The sequence below is a fragment of the Rhea pennata genome, chromosome 4 (assembly GCF_028389875.1).
Source record: "Rhea pennata isolate bPtePen1 chromosome 4, bPtePen1.pri, whole genome shotgun sequence".
Classification (NCBI taxonomy): domain Eukaryota; kingdom Metazoa; phylum Chordata; class Aves; order Rheiformes; family Rheidae; genus Rhea; species Rhea pennata.
This window is the reverse complement of record NC_084666.1, coordinates 38,924,694-38,944,067: the sequence shown is the minus strand read 5'-3', so window position 1 is coordinate 38,944,067 and position 19,374 is coordinate 38,924,694. Positions and strand designations below refer to the sequence as shown.

The window sequence follows — 19,374 nt, the reverse complement described above, 5'->3', positions numbered from 1 at the left end:
TAAAATGCCTTGTACAGTAACAGGTATTCCCTATATACTAGAAGCTTTAGCGATATATACTAGCTCTATATGCTAGAAGCTCTAGCAAACACATGTGTGTTTGCACCATAGTAGAAGCAATGGACTGGAAGGAAATTACTTGGTAATCAAGTGAAATCCCATTCTGCTGGAGGCAGCCACGACAAAGAGTCTGTTCCATAAAAGCAGCTCTATTTGTGAAGGCTTTCACTGGAAAGTCTGTTCCAAAACTGGAATGCTCTTTAGGTTAGAGCTTTTTTCTATTTTCTAGACTGTCTTTCTTTGCTTAAAGAGTTCTTTTTCTGTTCTTGGGGTTCATCTCTCACCAGGAGTATGAGGATACGCTCAGTTTCTAGACACCAGTGACATACCCTTTGCAGCCTTTGTTACCAGATTAAATAAATAAATAATGTACTTCTCATGTGAAAGAAAGGTTTCCTAATCTTTCTGTAATCCCAATAGTCCTCCTCTGAATCTGTTTTAGTTTTTTGAACACCTGTGTTCAAAAATGTTCCAAGGCTGTTGAATGGGACCTTTCCTAATGAAAGTATAACTGCTGCTGCATTATAGGATAACATTTGTATTTTTCTCACCTGCAATGCATGAAACACATAATCATCATTAGGTCATTTTTCTTGGGCATTTGTGGCTGACCAGCTCACAGTTTACAGCTTAATTACATTTCTTTCCATTATCTTCTACTGAATTTCCTCTCCCTTCTACTCCTGAATACAAAAGATGGTTTAGTACTTTGTTATGTGGATACTGATTACACCTGCCAAGTTGTTCTGCTAACAGCTGATTTCACTAGGACATATTTGTGCCAGGCTATTCAATACAAATATTAAACTCTGCCAGACACTTCCTTCTAGCCATATACACTACTCTGTGGTACAGTTCCTGTTGCTACCTCCATTTTAATAAATACTTATCCCTGGGGCACCATGTTATGGAAGTTGAGATAGAGGAGGTTGGCTTTCCCTTTGTCTGGAAGCGAAGCTCGTCAAATTAATGGATCACAGCTCCTGATGTGATTTATCTTTGTTCCTCTATGTAGCACCCTGTTTTCTTCAATTACTTTCCTGTCTTTTCGCTCTTTAGGGAGTCTGCTTTAGATTTAGGTGTGCTTTTGTCAACATTGCAAGCCAGTAGTTTTCCGCTTCTTTTGCTCCCGTCTTTTTAAAAAATGATAACTATTGTACATGCAGTTTCTTCTGGCAGCTCTTTTATATTTAGTGGATGGAATTATCTTGCCTCCCACTTGGAGTGGGAGTATATGTGATTCCTTCAGTTTTTCTTCCAGTAATAACCACAGTGTAAAAACCAAGATGTTTTTAGAGTATTCTTTCAGTAATTTCCATTTCTATATTTGTATTCCTATTATCTGTCTTACCTTTCTCTTTATAACCTAATTTATTATCCCTACCAAAAACTGAGGCTAAATATGTTTTCAGTTTGGGGAGTCATATTTAGAATTTTTCTGATCTTTAATTAATCTGTAATCTTTCATCTTTCATGTTTTATATATTTACTACCTATAGATAGAGATATAAAAATATATTTTTGTATGCATGTATACATATATACATATATGCATATATACACACTTGCTCTGTGTTTTATTTCCTTTTGCAAGGTATACTGCAGCTTAGTTGTGGGGAACTTTCTTATCCCCATTCTACCACTAAAGATAGGACTTTTGTGCAGTCATCTTGTTTCCATTCTGACTTTGTTCCCTTTGTGTTCCAGCTAAACTGCTGTTTCATCTGTGTTTTTGAGAAGTTTATAGAAGCTGCTTTACATATTTCCAAATAGCAGTATTTAGAAGTTGTGAAATGAAATTTTAAGCTGCACACTAATGGAGAGAGTTACAGAAACTGCTGCGATAAACTGTGTGTACTGCTGGTGTTGATCTGACACTCCACCTTGTGCCTTTAAAAGTCAAAAGATTGACTGAGCATCAGCTGTAAAGTGTAATTTAATTGACTGCAACTACTACTTAGAGTTTTTGCTACCAGCACTATGTATGTATATGATTCGATAACAGCTATGGTGAGACAGGAGCCTAGAACCATCCAGGGAATTTCTATGTTCAGAGTAATAGTTGTTTCACCCTTATGTGAAAATTCAACCAGTTATGGCTCTTTCTCTCTGCTCTATCTCCTTTTATTTATAGTTATTAAGAAAGTTACTGTGAAGTTGCAGTTAATTCCCAAGTAGATATTGTTTCCCAGTCCTCGGAGAGGTTTCTTCTGAGCAACACCCTCTCAGTTGTTTGGCTAAAGGATCTGTGCCAGACTTGTCCCCAGGCACTACCAGCCCTCCTTCTCTATTAGCTTGTATTTGGGTAAGTCATTTATACTATCGCAAGCATGTAAGAGAGCAAAGTCGAAACAGCAATTTCTTGGATAAGGTATGAGAATACATGGATGCTGGACTCTGTGTGTGTGTGTGTGTGTGTGGGAGCACAGGCAGGGGAATGCTTCCTATCATACTTTACAATGCATTTTATCTGCATTCCCCTTTCAAAGGAACAAGTTGTTCTCTCTACTCTGTAGGTATAGCATTCCCTAAATAGTATGCTGTCTCATAACTCAATAAATCTAGTAAATCGTAACAATCATTAAGCATAAACCACAATACATGCAGAAAGAGCTGTAGCTCTTTCCACAACTGATAAATTCCTTTAAAACAGAGAGTCTTGTTAGTAAAATAAACTCAGGTGAAAAGAACCAGTGAATTTTCTTAAGACTTCAGAATTCTCAATATATTGTTGATGGCCAATTACTCTGCTTCCCAGAGGATGGACAACGTGATATTCTCTCTCTCACTCAGCAATCATAGATGCAATTCATGTGGAAGAGGGAAGCAGGAGGAATGTTCAACTTCACTAATTAATATTTGAAGTCTTTTCTTTAGAAAGCACTTTACAGAAGAAATATCCTGCTCCCACAACCTGGTTCAGTGAACCTGAGTGAGCTAGTATGAAATCAGCCTGCAACGGACACCAAAGAGCTTGCCTTTGGTAGATGAAATATTTCACTGCCCTACCTCTCAATTCTAAAATTAGCATCGTGTTGGTTACACATTTTACACAGCTAGTAACTAGATTATATGAAGTACAGTGAGGATCAGGCCTAGTATCTTTTTGCCTCTTTAATACTGTAAGAGGAGTCCTTAACATTGGATTAATAACATTTCTCAGATGTTTGAAATTATATCAAAGGAAACCTTTGGATCTGTTGACACTTCAGGATTTTGGAAGGCTATCTAGATTTTTTTTTTCCATGTGCTGTCTAAAATAACTGTAATAATTGTTGACATGCTGAATAGTTTGGCAAGTCCAGAGAAAAATGTCCTTTGAAAATAAGTATTGATTCTGGTCATGTTTTCCTTAACAACCAGAAGGAGGGAAGAGAAGGGGGAAGGCAATTTAGAAGTATCGTAAACCTAGCTGTAAGGATACTAACTTTTGTGCTATAGTTAATACGTTTTAGGTTACTACAGTTATTCAAAAACTTCAATAACTTTTTCTTTAAGAATAATCTATTGAAAAGTAACTTTAAAGACAGCTGTCTGTGGCAATACTACGAATTTCCTGAATCCTACCTCTGTAAAGTCTTCTGCATTCAGCATATCCAGATGTCTTTTCATAAATGATGCTGAGTTTTGCAAATAGCATCAAGATAAAGCTAGGGACTTCAGTCAAAGAATCCTGGAAAAGTGTTATGCTTTCTTCCAATATGGGGTAATGTCTGAATCTCGTTTAGAGGAAATGTAAAGAGGCCACAACATTTCTTTGTCTTAAAACAATTCTGTGCAGGTGAGGTTGTGACACTTTAAAAAGTCATGCTTGCCTTGAGTATTAATTCCCCACACTCCCCAAGCAAAATTACCCTGGAGCACCATTGGGATAGGAACTACTTTCATTAATGAAAGAGTGGGGAGATAGATGTTAGGCAGTATAGACTGAAATACTGGTTTATATTCTGATCATCAACACCTCCAAAGGAATGAAAGCCATCCCCAAAATCCATAACATCTATCAACTATTTGTTGATATCAACTGTTTGTTGGAAATAGGTATTTTCTGTCCTTTCCCTTACGAGATAGGATGATGCTCATCTTATCTTTATCTTATGATGGTATGTTTCTTAGCCTCCTGAAAGACTAATATTTCATTTCTTTATATGAATCTCTCATCATTGCTAGTCACAAGTTATACCCTTATATTACCATTTCTATGGATTGTCACGGAAGTCTTTTATTGCAGCAGTAAACTCTCTCTTGTTAGATATTTTTAAGGCAGTTCTTAGCCTGCTAGATAAAATGCTGACCAAGTAGCCTCTATAAGAAAACAGATTTTATTGGATTTTCTAACTGTGGCCTCAGAAATCCATAAAATATACTTCAGAAAATCTACATATTTTTGGAAAAAAAATAATATAATGATAGTTTGTACTATCCAGGGAATCTGTACCATACTAGATTAGGGAACTCCTAGCCTTCATCAGAAGTTATCTTAAGTTATGAATGGGTGAATAAACCCAGTATTGTCAGTAGAAAGCAATTTGATATTAAAATCATACAAAACATTTATGCTGATACAGGAAATACTAATAAGTACCTGAGCTGTCCATCATCTGATCTTTGGAAGATATTCTTCAGGAATTGCTTTTTTCTTCCTTATTAGTTGTAACATTAACAATTTGGGATGAAAAGTGTAAAATTTGGCTGTTTAACTAGAGAACAAATGACATGTTCAGAGAAAGGTGCCTATCCTAACAGTTAGATTTTGCCTTTCTGACAAATGATGTAATTGATTTGGCAGTAGCAGAACATAGAAACTCTGCAATTATTCCACAGAAATCACCATTTTTCTTGATAGTATTCTCATTTATTTGCTTACTCTGAATTTCTCATATATTTCTCCAAAAGTAATCAAAAAATAAACCTAGATAGTTTGTTTAAAGCAAACCTGTAACTTCAATTTGTATGAAATTTTTGAATAATTCAACTGTTTTCAGATTAATGGAATGAGTGGTAACTTATTTGTTTTATTGGACTCTGACACTGCAGTTTGACTCTCTGTGATCCTCTATATATCAATTAAAATCAATAGTTTTGCATAAGCTCCTTGCTGTAAGATTAGGAACTAAATAAGTAAGCGCTTTAAACAGCTATTGCAGATATTATCTTTCCAAAATGGTGTTGCAATCTTGTAGCTTAAATACTTTGGAGATTACACCTAAAATGTTCCTCCAACTTTTATCACAAAATTTTCCTTTCAACAGCAGAAAGTCCTCCTCGCCAGGCACCAGTGATATCCTGAGAGTAGTTTATCAAGACACAAACAGCAACAGAATCCTGCTTTCTATATGATAAATTAGCTTGTGCTTGTGAGTGTATATGTGAAAAAGGAAGAATGGAAAAATCTGTTACTTATTTTCTGAAAGCAAAAGATTGTACCAAGTGAATATTTACTAGAAATGTTTGTGTTTTCTTCCTTAAAAGCACTATTATTACAGCGTATGAATAATGTGTAGCTCGGCTGTGGCAGGGATAGTTCATTATTATTGAGCGATGGGAACAGCTCTACCAACCCTGACAGTCTTAAAACGTTTTGGAAGCTTTGGTGAAGCTGGGGGAGGAATTTTCAAAGGGCCTCTTGTTCTCTGGAGTAGATTCAAGTTACATTGTTTTCATGTCACTTCACACTGTAAGCAAGAGCAAGGTTTTACTCAAGTAAGCAGAACAGGCTAACTTGCCTTTGTGCAGAGAGGAGGATCTGTGGATTAGTATTGCTCACACGCTGACCATGAATCCACAGGGGCATGCTGTTATGAAAAGGAAAACGTATGCATGGAACACTCACATCCGAAACACGTGAAGTAATCACTTTGCTCCACTCAGCAATAGTAAGGCTTCGGCTAGAATGCTTTGTCCAGTTCTGTGTTTTGCTCTCCAAGATAGCACGAGGACTAGCTAAAAGGCACGTAGAGGAGAGCAGTGACAGCGATCTGAAGTCTGGAAGATGTGAGCTGTGAGAAAAGAATAAGTGAGCTGGAATTCTTTTGTCCTAAAGAAGAGAAGACTAAACTATGCACACCATGGTGTGGATAAGGCGTATGGTACACACACTACTCCTTTCCTCTTTACTATAGGTTATTTTCCTTGTTTGTTGTGCAGAGAATGAAAATAATATCCTTAAACTGCAACAAGATGGCATTGTTTTATGTATTTAGAAAATCTTTCTAGTAGTCAGAATAATGAAATCCTGGAGTAAAGCCTTGGAGTGCTGTGGAGTTAAAATCACTTAAGTTCTTTAAAAACAGGTTTGACAAGTGTCTGTCCAGACATACATAGCTGATTCTATCTTAAAGCACAAGTCCCTATTACCCTGGTGATTTTCTTTTCACTTACAATGCAAATTTTAGGTACAGTGAATGAATATATGAATTTGCCTCTGATCAAATGGTATTAGACCATCGTTCCTTTTAAATTGAAATATTTCTGTAAAGGAACATTTAGATATATTTTTTTTTGAGTTGAATTTTTATTTAGAGTTTCACTCAGTCACTTATTCAAACAGATCTTTTTCATATGCAACATTAAACCTCTGAACACTGGACCACTAAGCCTGCTAGTGCCTCTGTGTGTGTGTGTTGAGAGCAGAATATGCTTTGTAAAGTTTAAAAATGTATTTTAAGAAAGTAGTCAGAGCACTGGGGCTGGAGATTTCATATATATCAATTAGAAACAGAATATAGAAAAGCTGGACAAAAATTAGGTATCAATGACTTTGCACCTTTTTCCAGAAAAGTGCAAGAGGGTTTCTTCAGCAGGGGAAATGCAAGTACAATCTGTTTCATCACTTCTGCAAGTTTGTTCCCTCTTTTGTCATCACAGAAACTCTAGGGAGACAGCTTATGTGTTTGGACTCAGAACAGTAATAGTTTGCTCTGTTCTTGATATGTCAGTTTGGAGGAGAGATCCAGATTCTGAAGTTCTCTTCCTTCCTCAAAGGTTTTAATAAAGATTACTTTTAAACAAAGGTTACTTTCCACGGATCTTTTCCTTTGGGCTCCTCCACGATTTAAAATGCTGATAGAGAAAATTTCATTCCTGACCATAGAGTGGGAATGGAACGAAAGTCATAAACCATTGGGAATAGTTTGAGAACCCCTCTGAGTAGCAGAAATGAAGAGAAATGCTCTTTTCCAGATCACTTAGGCACTCAAATAAGGCATCTAAGGCTAGAATATGTAAGTTCTGCTTTCCTTCTGACTTGTATGCTAAGTATTTATTTTCTGTCTAGGAATGGCACAAATAAAAATATGTAGTCCTATTCCATAGGTTTTCATCCTCAGAATCTTAAAGTTTGAAGGATAGAGGAGGGAAGAAAGATGTGCAATGGAAGGAATACTTTTCTAATATTTCTGGATGTTGCGTAATTATAATCTTGCCCTCTCTAGGAATTTCTCCTCTTTTTTACTATCTAAAATACTATAGCATCATTTAAGCTATCAAAATTACACATGTATGACTCTAAGTCTCAAGAAGCCTCTCCTAGCCACTGCTCAGCTCAATAGGAATATTCCTTCCTGCTTCAGACAGAGCAAGATTGAATTGCAGTAGAATTAAGGGTGGTAAGATGGCAATTATACTTCTAGAGATGTTCAAGTTCAGATGTTCAAGTTCAGTTTGGATTCTTCTACTCATTATGAACAGAATTTATTTTAATATCTAATTAAGTCACAGGCACATAACAATTAAACCTTGGAAAGGACTCAGTGTTCTAGGCTTAACTCTTTGAGTTCAGAACATCTGTTTAAAATCTGAAGCAAATTGAAAATTTATAAAATGTTTATGTCAAGGGCAGTGATTCAATTACATTTGGAAAAGTAATAATTAAAGTTCCAGCTACAATAAGATATATAACGACAGTCTTTTATTAGAAGTAGGTCAGCCTGATCCCATTTCCTTGGACGTTTTTCCATTAACTGCAGATCCATAGAACAGGACTATTGGGAACTACTCAGGCAGGCTTGACAGCAAATTCTTGTTCAAACCAGATTTACAGAAACTCCAGTCACTAAAACTGTATTAAGGATATTAGGTTCTGAACGTTGCACAATCGGAACAAACTCTGTCATTCACTGATCTGAAACTATTGTCTAGACAGTTTGGAAAACCTGATGGTATCTTTTTCTTCGAGAGGTTATATAGGTTAAGATAGGATGGGAAAGCATAGTTTGTAACATTCATAAGACTTTAACATCCTCCACGATTCCTACTCAGAGATGACATTAGGGCCACTTACTCCCCAAAAGACTTCTCTGAATCCTCAGGTAGCTGTATTACATGCAGTGAAACTGGAAGAGTTGAAAAATATTATTAATATTCTGAAAGTAAGAATAAACCAAATAAAAAGCCTGTTGTTTTGTCACAGATTTTCTTCTCAAAAAACTGTGACAGGCTTCAGATTATAACATATTAGCCTTTTCTTCTGTAGGGGGTTAAACAATAGTCAATCTACTTTATGCTATGCCACTTTTTAATGCTTTTTTTAATAGGGGCTAGCAGTAAGCCTAGTAGCATCTTCCTCAAGAAGTGCTTATTTAAAAATATTCAAGATCATATATTTTTTGAAGTATAAATGGAAAACTTTGGACACAATTATTTTACATTTTGCATGTACTTCTGTAAAGATATTATACTTCTAACAGAATTGTCCACCTACATATCTTTTGCAGTGTAGTGCACTTACAGGCACCTGAAGTATCAAATGAATGTCCTTTGGGAAAAAATAAAAATAAAGAAACCGTTTAGAACACTTCAGTATGGGTAGTGTCTTGCAATACAAGTTTCAAAGTTTGTCTTCATTCCTGTGACAAGCTCTGCTTGCTCTAGAATGTCTGGATGGGCACGTCCAAGGCACCAGCGCAGGAGAGAGAGCTGCAGATAGAGCTGTATCGTTTTTCCTGTGACTAAGTTTTCCCAGTGCCTTTTATGAAAGTTAGATCATGCTGTGATAAGACAGTCTAACATAAAAATCAGTGACATTATAACATTTTTATCCTGTTCTGTTTTAATATGAGTATTTAAAAATAGCTTGTGAGTTTGTACACACAGTTCATTTTAGTGGACATAGATACTTCTACTCTATCCGGACTTGCAAAGCTGTGATGCATAAGTAAATTGCTATTGAAGCATGTAAAATCTTGTAAGGACAGACAGCAAATTGGACTTGCATGCTTACTAGTGAATGATATTTTTGAAGGCTTAAATCTAACCCTGGATTAGGAGACTGTTATATATACAACAAAAACGTACACACTTTCTATCATACTAGAAAAATATTTTTGTTTTAGATGGTTCTGCACATACCAGAAGACTCATACGGAATATGTTGCTGTGGTTGCTACAAGAAAAACATTCTGTTTAAATTTTAAAATGATTAAATAACTTTGTAAAAATTTATAGATCAGTAATTACTGGCTGTGCCTTGAAATTACTCTGTAGCCATCTTTTAAGCATTACAAAGTGTGATAGCGTTGTATGAGAGCAAGCAGAAGTTCAGTAGAGATGATGAGAGTGGGCAGGAGCAGACAGTGTGTAGGAACGTGTGTGTTTACAGTGATTTCTGGACAATCTCTTGACATCCCAAAGGAGCTGTGCACCTCAGGAGAAACAAGGGGAGGCATAAATGCAGTTTTTGAAGATTTTTGATGTAAGCTCTATGCCTGGAAACTCTGTAGTGTGAAGAAGGTGCTCGTTAGTGGAAGACGTTTAGACACCTTGGAAATGCTGATATTAAAAACAGAGTTTGAGCTTTTCCCAGGATTAGGTTCCTTCACAGGAAGGAAGGAGGGAGATAAGGAGGAGATCTAAACACCTAAATTTTTGCATAGCTCTTGTCCTAAGTGATTGCTCAGGGTCTCAGAGAAGAGGGTAGTTTTGCATCTTAACCAGGGGCCACGCTTTCCCGTATGGGGAGAGCCGGAGTGGAAACACAAGCATGTGTGTCGTAGATGTAGGTAGTAGGAATTTGTCTGAAAGACAACGCAGCTGTACTGCAAGCTGAGTAGCTCTGTTGATTCTAATATGAGGGGAAAAATAACTAGAAAGGGAGCAGGGACAGCAAACTAGTTCAATACACAGCTCTGTTTCAGAAGGTGGTACAGGAATGTACAGTCTCTGGAATCAGAGAGGCAATTCTAAGATGTCATTGAGAAATAAAAGTTAATAAAAAGGTAGCAATAAGAGTAGTGCAGTACAAAAGGGAGTGATCTGATGCCATCTGGACCTTACCTGAACATTGAGTTTCTACTGCTGCAGTAGCTGTGGTGGGGCCTGACCAACTACTGTAACTACTGGGTGAAGTCTTTCAAGAAGGTCTCATCCTGCCAGATGGTCAGATTTGCTGTGAGACACAAAGTTGGAGGGAGGAAAAGATAGAAAGGGAGTGTGGGGAGAGAACTATTACCTCTTTTCAGTTCCCTCACCTAGCATCTGTTTTGCTGCTGCCTCAAAACTCTTCATGAACTAAGTTAATTGGCTTTAAGTAATCTGAGGTTAGTGAAAAGGAGCTACTACACCTTTGAAGGTGTTAATGGAATAGTCTATGGGTAAATTTTTTTAGTTGTGACCCATTTTGTCCATGAAATTCTTAAATGGAATAATTCTGCAATGTTAAAGTTACTTTCTCAAAACCATATGGTAATACAAAATTGTGTATGTATTACTTCTGACCACATTTGTTTACAGCTGAAAGGTTTTCCCCTTTTCCTTATCTGTTGTACTGTTATGAGCGATTAGGGATAAACAATAAATGGATGTTAATGGTAAACTACATCTTCATAGGATCATTTCAGATCAAAGTTCAGGGTACTCTTACTGCTGTTTCCATATCTGTTTGGTGGACACACGAAAGGGTGAAGTCTGCCAGGAGAGGGAGAGGGTGGTGACACAACAAGCTGTCACAAAGTAAACAAAGTTATGGATTTGCATCATTTACCAATGTTGAAGTATATGTGTTTACCTCATCTTAGATATGAGATGATACGAAATAATATATTCCTCAGTGAAAGCTATATATTCTTTCTCTTTGCATTTATTATAGCTTAACTACATACAACTTGCTAGTAACAGTGCAATTCACCTTAGCGACTTCAGGAACAGAGTATCCTTTTCTGTTTAAGGAAGTCATATCTGTAGCAATAAGTAGTTGACGATCAACTAGTCCCTTAAAAAAGTAAATGATTGATTTCTGTTTTAAAATGCTATTTTTATTTAATAAAATATCCAGGACACAAACTTTTACATTTTTATATGTGTATTTAGTCATAATTCCCTGGATTTTGGTCTTAATAATTTAAGAACTCAGTTAATGTTCTTTAAGACAGCTGTATCACTTTGAATTGTTTGCATCACTTTCAAAAATGAAATGTTATTTGTAGCATGAATAGTACTTATCCTTTATAAATTTTGATCTTCTATAATGGATGTCGGTGCTTGGAGTTTACACATGAAAAATGCATTTTGCTGAAGTTTATCTCCTCAAATAAAATGCAAATGTCTACAACATCCTCCAATTCATATGAGAGAGAGCCATCTTGTGGTTCAATTTACAGTTGCTTGAGAAATGAAGATACTATCGGTATAATAAAGCAAAGAATTGCGGTGGGGGAGGGGAGAGGAGGATAAAATCCCTGTTTCAAGTATAATACTATTAAGTGTAATATGTAAGCATTTCCAATATTCTCCTCCTTAAGTAAGTTCAACCTAATTCTAATACCATGTAGACTTATTCTGTAGTAATATACCTCCTTAAGGCTTACTCCTACTTCATGCAAGGGCAAGCAGGTTAAAGTATCATGTGCTTTTAAAAACAATTGTTTGCATGTCTATTTCTACTGATCATGCATAATGAGAATGGCTCTATGTAGAGCTAAATATATATGAAGTAACTGCTGGGTTTCAGAAGGAGTCAGGTGTGTTATTTGTCTTGTTAAGAAAGGAAATAAAATGTTGTATAAACACGGACAAAAATTTAGTGTAAAATTTAGATATTTGTTTATTAAAGGTTTGGAAGTATTTTATTCAAATTATGAAATATTTGGTTTATTTCTATGTTGAACTTTTTCCTCTGTTTCTAGTTTTGCCACTTTGGATTGTCTTCCAGGATTTTAAATTCATTAAATAGTGACTCGTTCAGGGAAAATGATATCTAGCAAACATAATTTTCACTACTGCTCTTGCATAGACAGAGGGATACTAGAAATAAAATCCATTGCATGGACAAAATGGAATTAAATGTTTATTTCATTTCTAACTTGATTAGGTAGCTATATACAAACAGTATCCTCTTTTCCACAGAGTGGCTGAGGTTGGAGGGGACTTTTGGAGATCGTCTAATCTGATCCATGTTCATGTTTGTGCATTAATAATGTAAGTTTATTATTTGATATAATATCTGTATTTTTCCAGAATGTTGTGTTGAAAGGGCTGCATAGTTTACGCAACACAGCCACTTATTGATCCTTTTAAGGTCTATTATTGCTTCCTTCTGTGACTCTGGGATCACATTGCCTGGCAATTAGCTTTTTGTTTAGTTGCTTGTTGCACATCTCAAATGAGTGTCTGCAGTTCTCATGCTCTGGGAACTGTGTACCTGAGCGAGAAAACATTGCTGTTGTAGTAGTTTTATGCTACTGTTGCTTGTGAATATGTATGAGCAAGGTCAAAGGTACCAGGTTTTATTTGCTCTTGGGAAGAAAAGGTGGTAAAGCCCTCACAGACCTCATAGAGTAACAACTGGCATAAACAGCTGGGGTTTGATCCTGCAGGTCTGTGGGCTGTGTGGGGGCTCCATCAGCAGCTCCGTGCAGTCTCTACCGGGGCGCTCTTTACTCTGGCTGTTTGTCTAAGTCATTGCCTTTTCGTAAGGCTCCATCCCATATGTTGTCAAACCAAGTTATTAGTAGCTCATAACGGAAATACTTCTTGTGAGAAGATGCTGCGGTTATTGCTTTTGTATCCCATTGACTTGAAAAGCAAGCGGAAAGGAGGGACCTGATACTGCTTTCTGTTATAGGTGGGGAGTTGCAAGCACCTAGGCTGAGACTCTAAGCATGCTGTCAAGGTTTCCAGAAGCTTAAGTAGCATCGGTGGTACGTGGCTGTTACCGAGATGACCCATTCTGCGTGCTCTCTGTGAGCACGTTAACACCGCTGTAATCAAATGAGCAGCCTGTCTTTGCAGCAGTTCTTTTGTGTTACTTCACTTGAGTTTTGTCAGAGTGATTTTTCTCTCAAAGAATATTTGGGGCGGCATATCTATAAAGCTTCCATAAGGCCATTTTTCTCCAAATGATTTTTTTTTTTTTTGCCTTTTTGATAATAAGGCCAGCAGGACTGTTTTGGAGTGGCTGTACTTATTTAAATAGACACTTATCTGCATAATTCAAATTTCAAAATGGGATTTTTTTCATAACAGGAGCCAGTCTTCTGCCTTCAAACTTCTTACTGAGAGCCTACCATCCTCCAGCAGTCTCCCCTAAAACATGTCTTTATATATTTTCATTAATTCAGTTATACTATTTTGAAGCTTATTCTGAATAATAAAACAATTTAAAGCTCTCAGTTCCTTCTCTTTCAAGATTTCAATCCTGCAATATTTAAACACTAATATACCTTAAATATTCATGAGGGTTTCGTTCTTTCTTCCAGTGGGGTTGATAATCCCTCCTGTAACTTTAAACACATTGCATAAAATGTCATAAAAGTAATTATATAGTTTCTGAAAAAAGTTAACTTTATTTTTTGAACAAAATATCTAGAGTTACATGACTGACACCATAAACTGCACATATTTTAACACTTCTGTCTGCAGAGAATGTCAGTTTAAGTGCAATATTATACTGTAATACAAGAAAAGGAATTTAGTCAAATCCATGCATAACACATTTATAGAATTTTACTAAAAAGTACTTTGAGATGAAATTGCCATTGTATGTTGTCTAGAAGGAATTTGCAGGAGAATATGTTTAAAAATCACAGACAAGTTATTAGTACACTATCATATCTTTTGTTCTTGCTGTAGCCTTTAAAAAGCTGAGATCACTAACACACAAGCTACTGCACATTATGTTAAAACATTATGTCAAAAGCTTATGGCACAATTTCTTTTAATACAGTTCACAATTACACATTCGTGGAACATCAGTAGTTAACTTTAGTCCATTTCATCCATTAACATCACTCTGTCATACGTTAAAATACAAACAGAAGAAATGTTTCTTGCATATTTCACAAAGATGAAAGTGAAGAGTGCAATAATGTTCAAGAATGTCAAGAATACAGGACGAGCCAACATTTTTCTGGCGTTTAACCCACTGCTTCTAGCAATCTAACCTGCTTCCACAAGCCTTCTGAACTGGTAATATTTCAGTAACTACTGTAGGTGATGTGTGTTGCCTGAAGGCACCTTTTTCCATAACCACTGCAAAACAGAATGCCTATTTTATTATTAACACGTAGCTGAGTTCGTGATTTAGATTTTTCCTAGTGGTCTCGAAAATTAAAAATGCTATGATGATCTGATATTGTTCTCATTTAAATAACCATATGATTATATAGTGGGATGTGGATAGAATTATTTTACTACCTTACAGGGGTCCTGTAGGAATCATTACCTCACTCGGCAGTTTCACAGTATAAGGCCAAATTCTGCTCTGCTGGATTGGATTAATTCCAATAATAGCTCAAATGAGAGCAGAAGTTGCACGTAAAGCATATCTATCACCTTTTACAACCAACCATATCAATTTGGGCTGGGTACCGTAAAAATAAATTCATTTCCATCTAATATAAAATTATTGTTAAAAAAGAATACATTTTATTTTTTTAAAAGTTAAGGAAGACTTTTTAATCTTTCCCTACTCTTATAAATATAAAGATTTTTATATTCATTTCATCTTCACTGTATTTTTATCTACATTACCAACCTACAGTTCTGTAATTGGTTATAGTGCAAAGTGGAAGCATTTCCTTATTCCTCAAATGTAAAGTGCACATCTGAATCACCTAAACGTAAGTCTTTCTAGCGATTAAACAGAATCATATCTCACACTTCGGAAAGGATTCCTTATAAAGCAGCCTATAAAAAAGCTTACGGAACAAGCTTTAATAAAGAGAATTTGAAGAAAATCAATATATGTTATTGAACTAAAAACCCCAAATTTCATATTGTTCCTGTATTCCCCTTGCTTGCTTAAACAGTAATGAGCGTCTTCAGTCGAGACTCCTTAAAACAGAATGTGGGGACAGTATAGAGTTAATTTGATCTTGAAATAAAGTTAATTTTAAATAGTAAAACATATCTTTCTCCCTGTCTATCTCAAGCCCCTTCCACTAACATTGTAGGGGAAGAAAACCAACACTCTGACTTGGCAAGGTATTTTATTGGTATTTGGAGATGATTTTAAAAACAAAATGCATTTTATTATGCAGAATTGAAGTCTGCATAATACCAGACTCTGGTTTCTAGAGGACGTCTGTGGTAGCTGAGTAAGTTTAACTACTGAATCTATGAAGCATCCTCTTATCCTTTTTCAGCAACTTTGGACTACAGCAAAGTTTGGACTACATATCTATCCTTAGTGCAGGAAGAAGGGAGTCATGTGAAAGGCTCCAGGCACTGCTTTGGGCTCTCTCTTTCCGTACGGTCCCTGTGCTATGCACAGCCCCAGCTCTTCCACCTGTCCCCATGCCCCACTCCTGTTCAGAAAGCAGGTGGCATGGAAACGAAGTCATGTCTGCTTCTTCCCAGCCAGAAACTGCTGTCCCAAGGGAAAGCACACTTTGCAGCGGCTGTCTTGGGTAAGGCTGTACCCCCTGCGCATACTGTTTCCGTCTGAGCTGGCATGCCTGTGGTGGGGCTACTTGGGGGCTGGGCAAGGGTGGTAAGGAAGCTTCTGGCTTTCTCCTTTGTGGTAATTGTGCCAGCTCTTTGGCAGTTGTGCTACTGAAGTAATCCACCAGATCCTAGAGCCTTTGCCTCTGGTTTTAGTGCATCTCATGGCTCTTCAAACATCAGTGTTTTTATTTTTTAAAGCTAAAGTGCTAACCTATGGCAACCATGAAAACATGACCTGAATAGCATAGAGCCTGCACCTATGGTGAATAATTACCAAGGTCCAGGCTGCGATGGCTGTTGCCTATCACACGGGTTGTGCGTACAAGAAGCTTCCCTACGAGGACATGCTTCAGTACAGGTCCTCAGCAAAGCCGCACAGGACAGCCGAGGAAACTAGCTACTCCATCCTAGTGAATGGAGCCTGTTTTAGATGTAGGCGAAGTCCCTACAGGTAGCATCTGCCTCAAGCATCACTTCTTTGATTGTTCTGTTTCTGCTTCTGCATTGCTCCCTGCGCAGGACTGTAGCGGAGATGCTGCAGCGTGATAGATGCTGCAGAGCACCTCTGTCTGCAGCTTCCTCATCTAATTCCCTGCTGCTTCATTTGATAGTTAGAGAAGAATCGGCTCCCGCACTAACCTTCGTAGCTGATGACAAAAACTGTTGATTCTAGCTCTGTGTAGAGGGCAAGCATGCCTGTTGGCGTTTTGGGGCTTTTCCCGTAGTCAGTTAGTGGACAGCTGGTACTTGTGCCTGGAAGTCTTTTGTAATCTTAACTGACGTTCGTCTTTTTCTTTGCCACGTGACTTTGCGCAAGGTAATATTAGCCTATTGAATGACGGGCAAAGAGGCAGGGTGAACCAGGCAGTCAAGTGAAGTGTTACAGAATAACTCAGAGTTATGTCTCAGGCCAGCATTTTTTATCTACTGATCCCTTCAGTGAAGAACTCCTTACTGAGGGAAGCCAGCTATTTTAAATGTTAAGAAAAGAGATAAGCTTTGAAGTTCATGTAATGTTTTATGCTTGCCTCTTGATTATGGATCCAGTACTTCAAATATCCTTTAACTAAATACTAGTGATTTCACTGAAAGTAAAAATAGGTTAACACCCCCTTTTATAAAATACAGTTCAGGGCAAGTTTGAGGGACACAAATATAACAACTGAAAGCTCAGGTATTAGTTCACAGTACCTCTTCATACAGATCAGCATAGGCACTCTTTAGCAATCAGGATTTTTTTGGAAAATGTATATGAATTAAAAACATAACCATGTGTGCAAACAATAATTACTTAAAATGAATTGAATTATTTTCATATAATAAATGAATCAAAACTGTAAAATAATACTGCTTTAAAGTAAGGGAGGATTACACAGCTTCCTGAGATAGTTCAACAAAACCAGAGAATTGCTATTTAAAATCTCTCTAATCCTTGGAGGAAAACAACAGACTCAACCAAACCCAAGGTTGCGATGTTATAATCCTCAGTTGAGGGTAACATTGCTTCTGTTACTTCATATGCAGTATGCCTTTGGCAGTGCACCAGATGTTTGCCTCCAGCTGTATTTTGCTTTTGTATATGCATTCCGAGCAATAACAAACCAAAAATTTAAAACAAGGTCAAAATAAAAGCATTTTGCAAGGAGAAATAGCCTCAGCTACTGGACTCAAAGTATTGAGTACTTCTCAATTTCGCATTTCCATATCTTAGCATGTTTTTGTTTTTCAATAGAGAAGAGTAGCAAGAGTGTTTATACACTATGCAATAAATATGATTTATTGTGTGATAATGTAAAAAAAAGCAACTAATGTGACTTATGTAACTCTACATGGGGAAAATCTCTCTTAATAGTTTTAATAGCATTTTCCCTATTTATTACTGTGAAGTATAATTAAAATGAAAAATCTGGATCTTTTCTCATGTTTTAAAACTGCATGTTTTTTTCAAAGTTCTGAAATACTACTTAACCAGTATCTAAGTCATGTCAATAAACTTCAAAGAATGAGAAAGAGAACTTCATATACCTATGTATCAATTTTTCTGAGATTTACATAACATATAGGAGATATAAGTACATGACCACAGCTATACTCATCCTCCTAATATTTCAGCAGAGCTGATGACTCTTTGCTTTTAACTTTATAACAAGTTTCTTTTGCACTGAATTAAAAATGGAGCATTGCAAAATTTTAATGCAGTTTGTCTATCTCCAAAGCTGTATGAATTGTTATCAATTGAGGAAAAAACTTCAAAAATATAAAAAAAGATTATAAAGATTTTAAGTTTCAATTTATCAAAGTGTAACTGTAGATAAATAAAACAGAAAAAAAAGGTTTTACACTAAGTGACAAATTGTAGTATATTTTCCAAGTGATATTAAGATTATTCGGCAGCAGTACCTTGTGCAGTTTCTGAGAATGCACATTTTACAGTGGAACTATTATATAGATTACTTTGAATATATAATATAACTTAAATGCATCATATGTGCTCATTGCAAAACCACAGATATTGTTCTTAAGACAAGAAAAAGTCCTTAAATTCTAAAACTCAAATCAGTAATTTGTCATTATCTTGCAAAACTGAAATAAGGGTTACAAATGCGAATCTATTCCCTAATACTATGGGATTTCTTCTAATAATTCTCTAATACTGGGTGGGGGGGCGGTTCTAGACCCATTTTATAATGAAAAATACACCAGAATTAAATTTTTTTTTAAAGGAATGTCAAAGAGTACTGTACAATTATACCACTATGTAACAGTATGTATAAAGACTTGGCAGTAAAGCTTCAGTAGAGAGTGATTTACCATGAAAAAGTTGATAATATTTAGTTTGATGTAGAAACTGCAATAGCAGACATATCTTCTCTGGGTGTCATTCTTCCATTCCACTGTGACTTAGTAAAGCAAGTCTTGCAGGATCCTTTTTTTTGCCCCTTCAATGCCTTTAGCTTTCCTGATGACTCCTGTGCATATTTCTATCTGAAAACCTCCTGCTGAACACGCCAGCCAGAACTGTATGTGCTAAAAGCCTTAATCTTGTTATTGGTGAATGTCCTCATGCCTAATGATTTTGTAAATTACCCAGTAAAAAATGTTGAAAATCAGAAAGGCTAATGGGAAACAGGCTCTGGAAATTGTGTCTATCTTCTTGGCCCGGTCAATAAATACCTTTCTCATCTCATCGGGGCTTTTTGGTGCAGCTTGAACAGGGTTGTTTGGCCCCTTTTGTGTCACTCCGTCTTTTGCTTGCAGACATGGCCCCATTCCATACGCTGTAAAACTAAACCGGCTTTCTCTTACATCATCATCCTGTTGCAAGAAGAAAAAAAAAAGCAAGATTTTTTTATGTATAGAAATCTTACCAGCTGCTAAGTACCAAGTGCTGCACCTTTACCTCGGGGACTTCTTGAATCTGCACTTTAACTTGCT

The 19,374-nt window shown here is 36.5% G+C and overlaps 1 protein-coding gene across 2 annotated transcripts in view; it reads right to left on the bottom strand.

The window, feature by feature from the left end:
- Nucleotides 1-18,984: 18,984 nt before the first annotated feature.
- The window catches only part of GLRA3 (glycine receptor alpha 3), a 92,345-nt gene continuing 91,955 nt past the window's right edge, over nt 18,985-19,374 (bottom strand). The window contains exon 10 of one of the 2 annotated variants that reach the window (XM_062574674.1): nt 18,985-19,254. In XM_062574674.1, coding sequence (XP_062430658.1) covers nt 18,985-19,254 — 270 coding nt within the window. Of the gene's footprint in view, nt 19,303-19,374 lie in introns of both variants that reach the window. The other variant, XM_062574675.1, reaches the window with a different exon arrangement.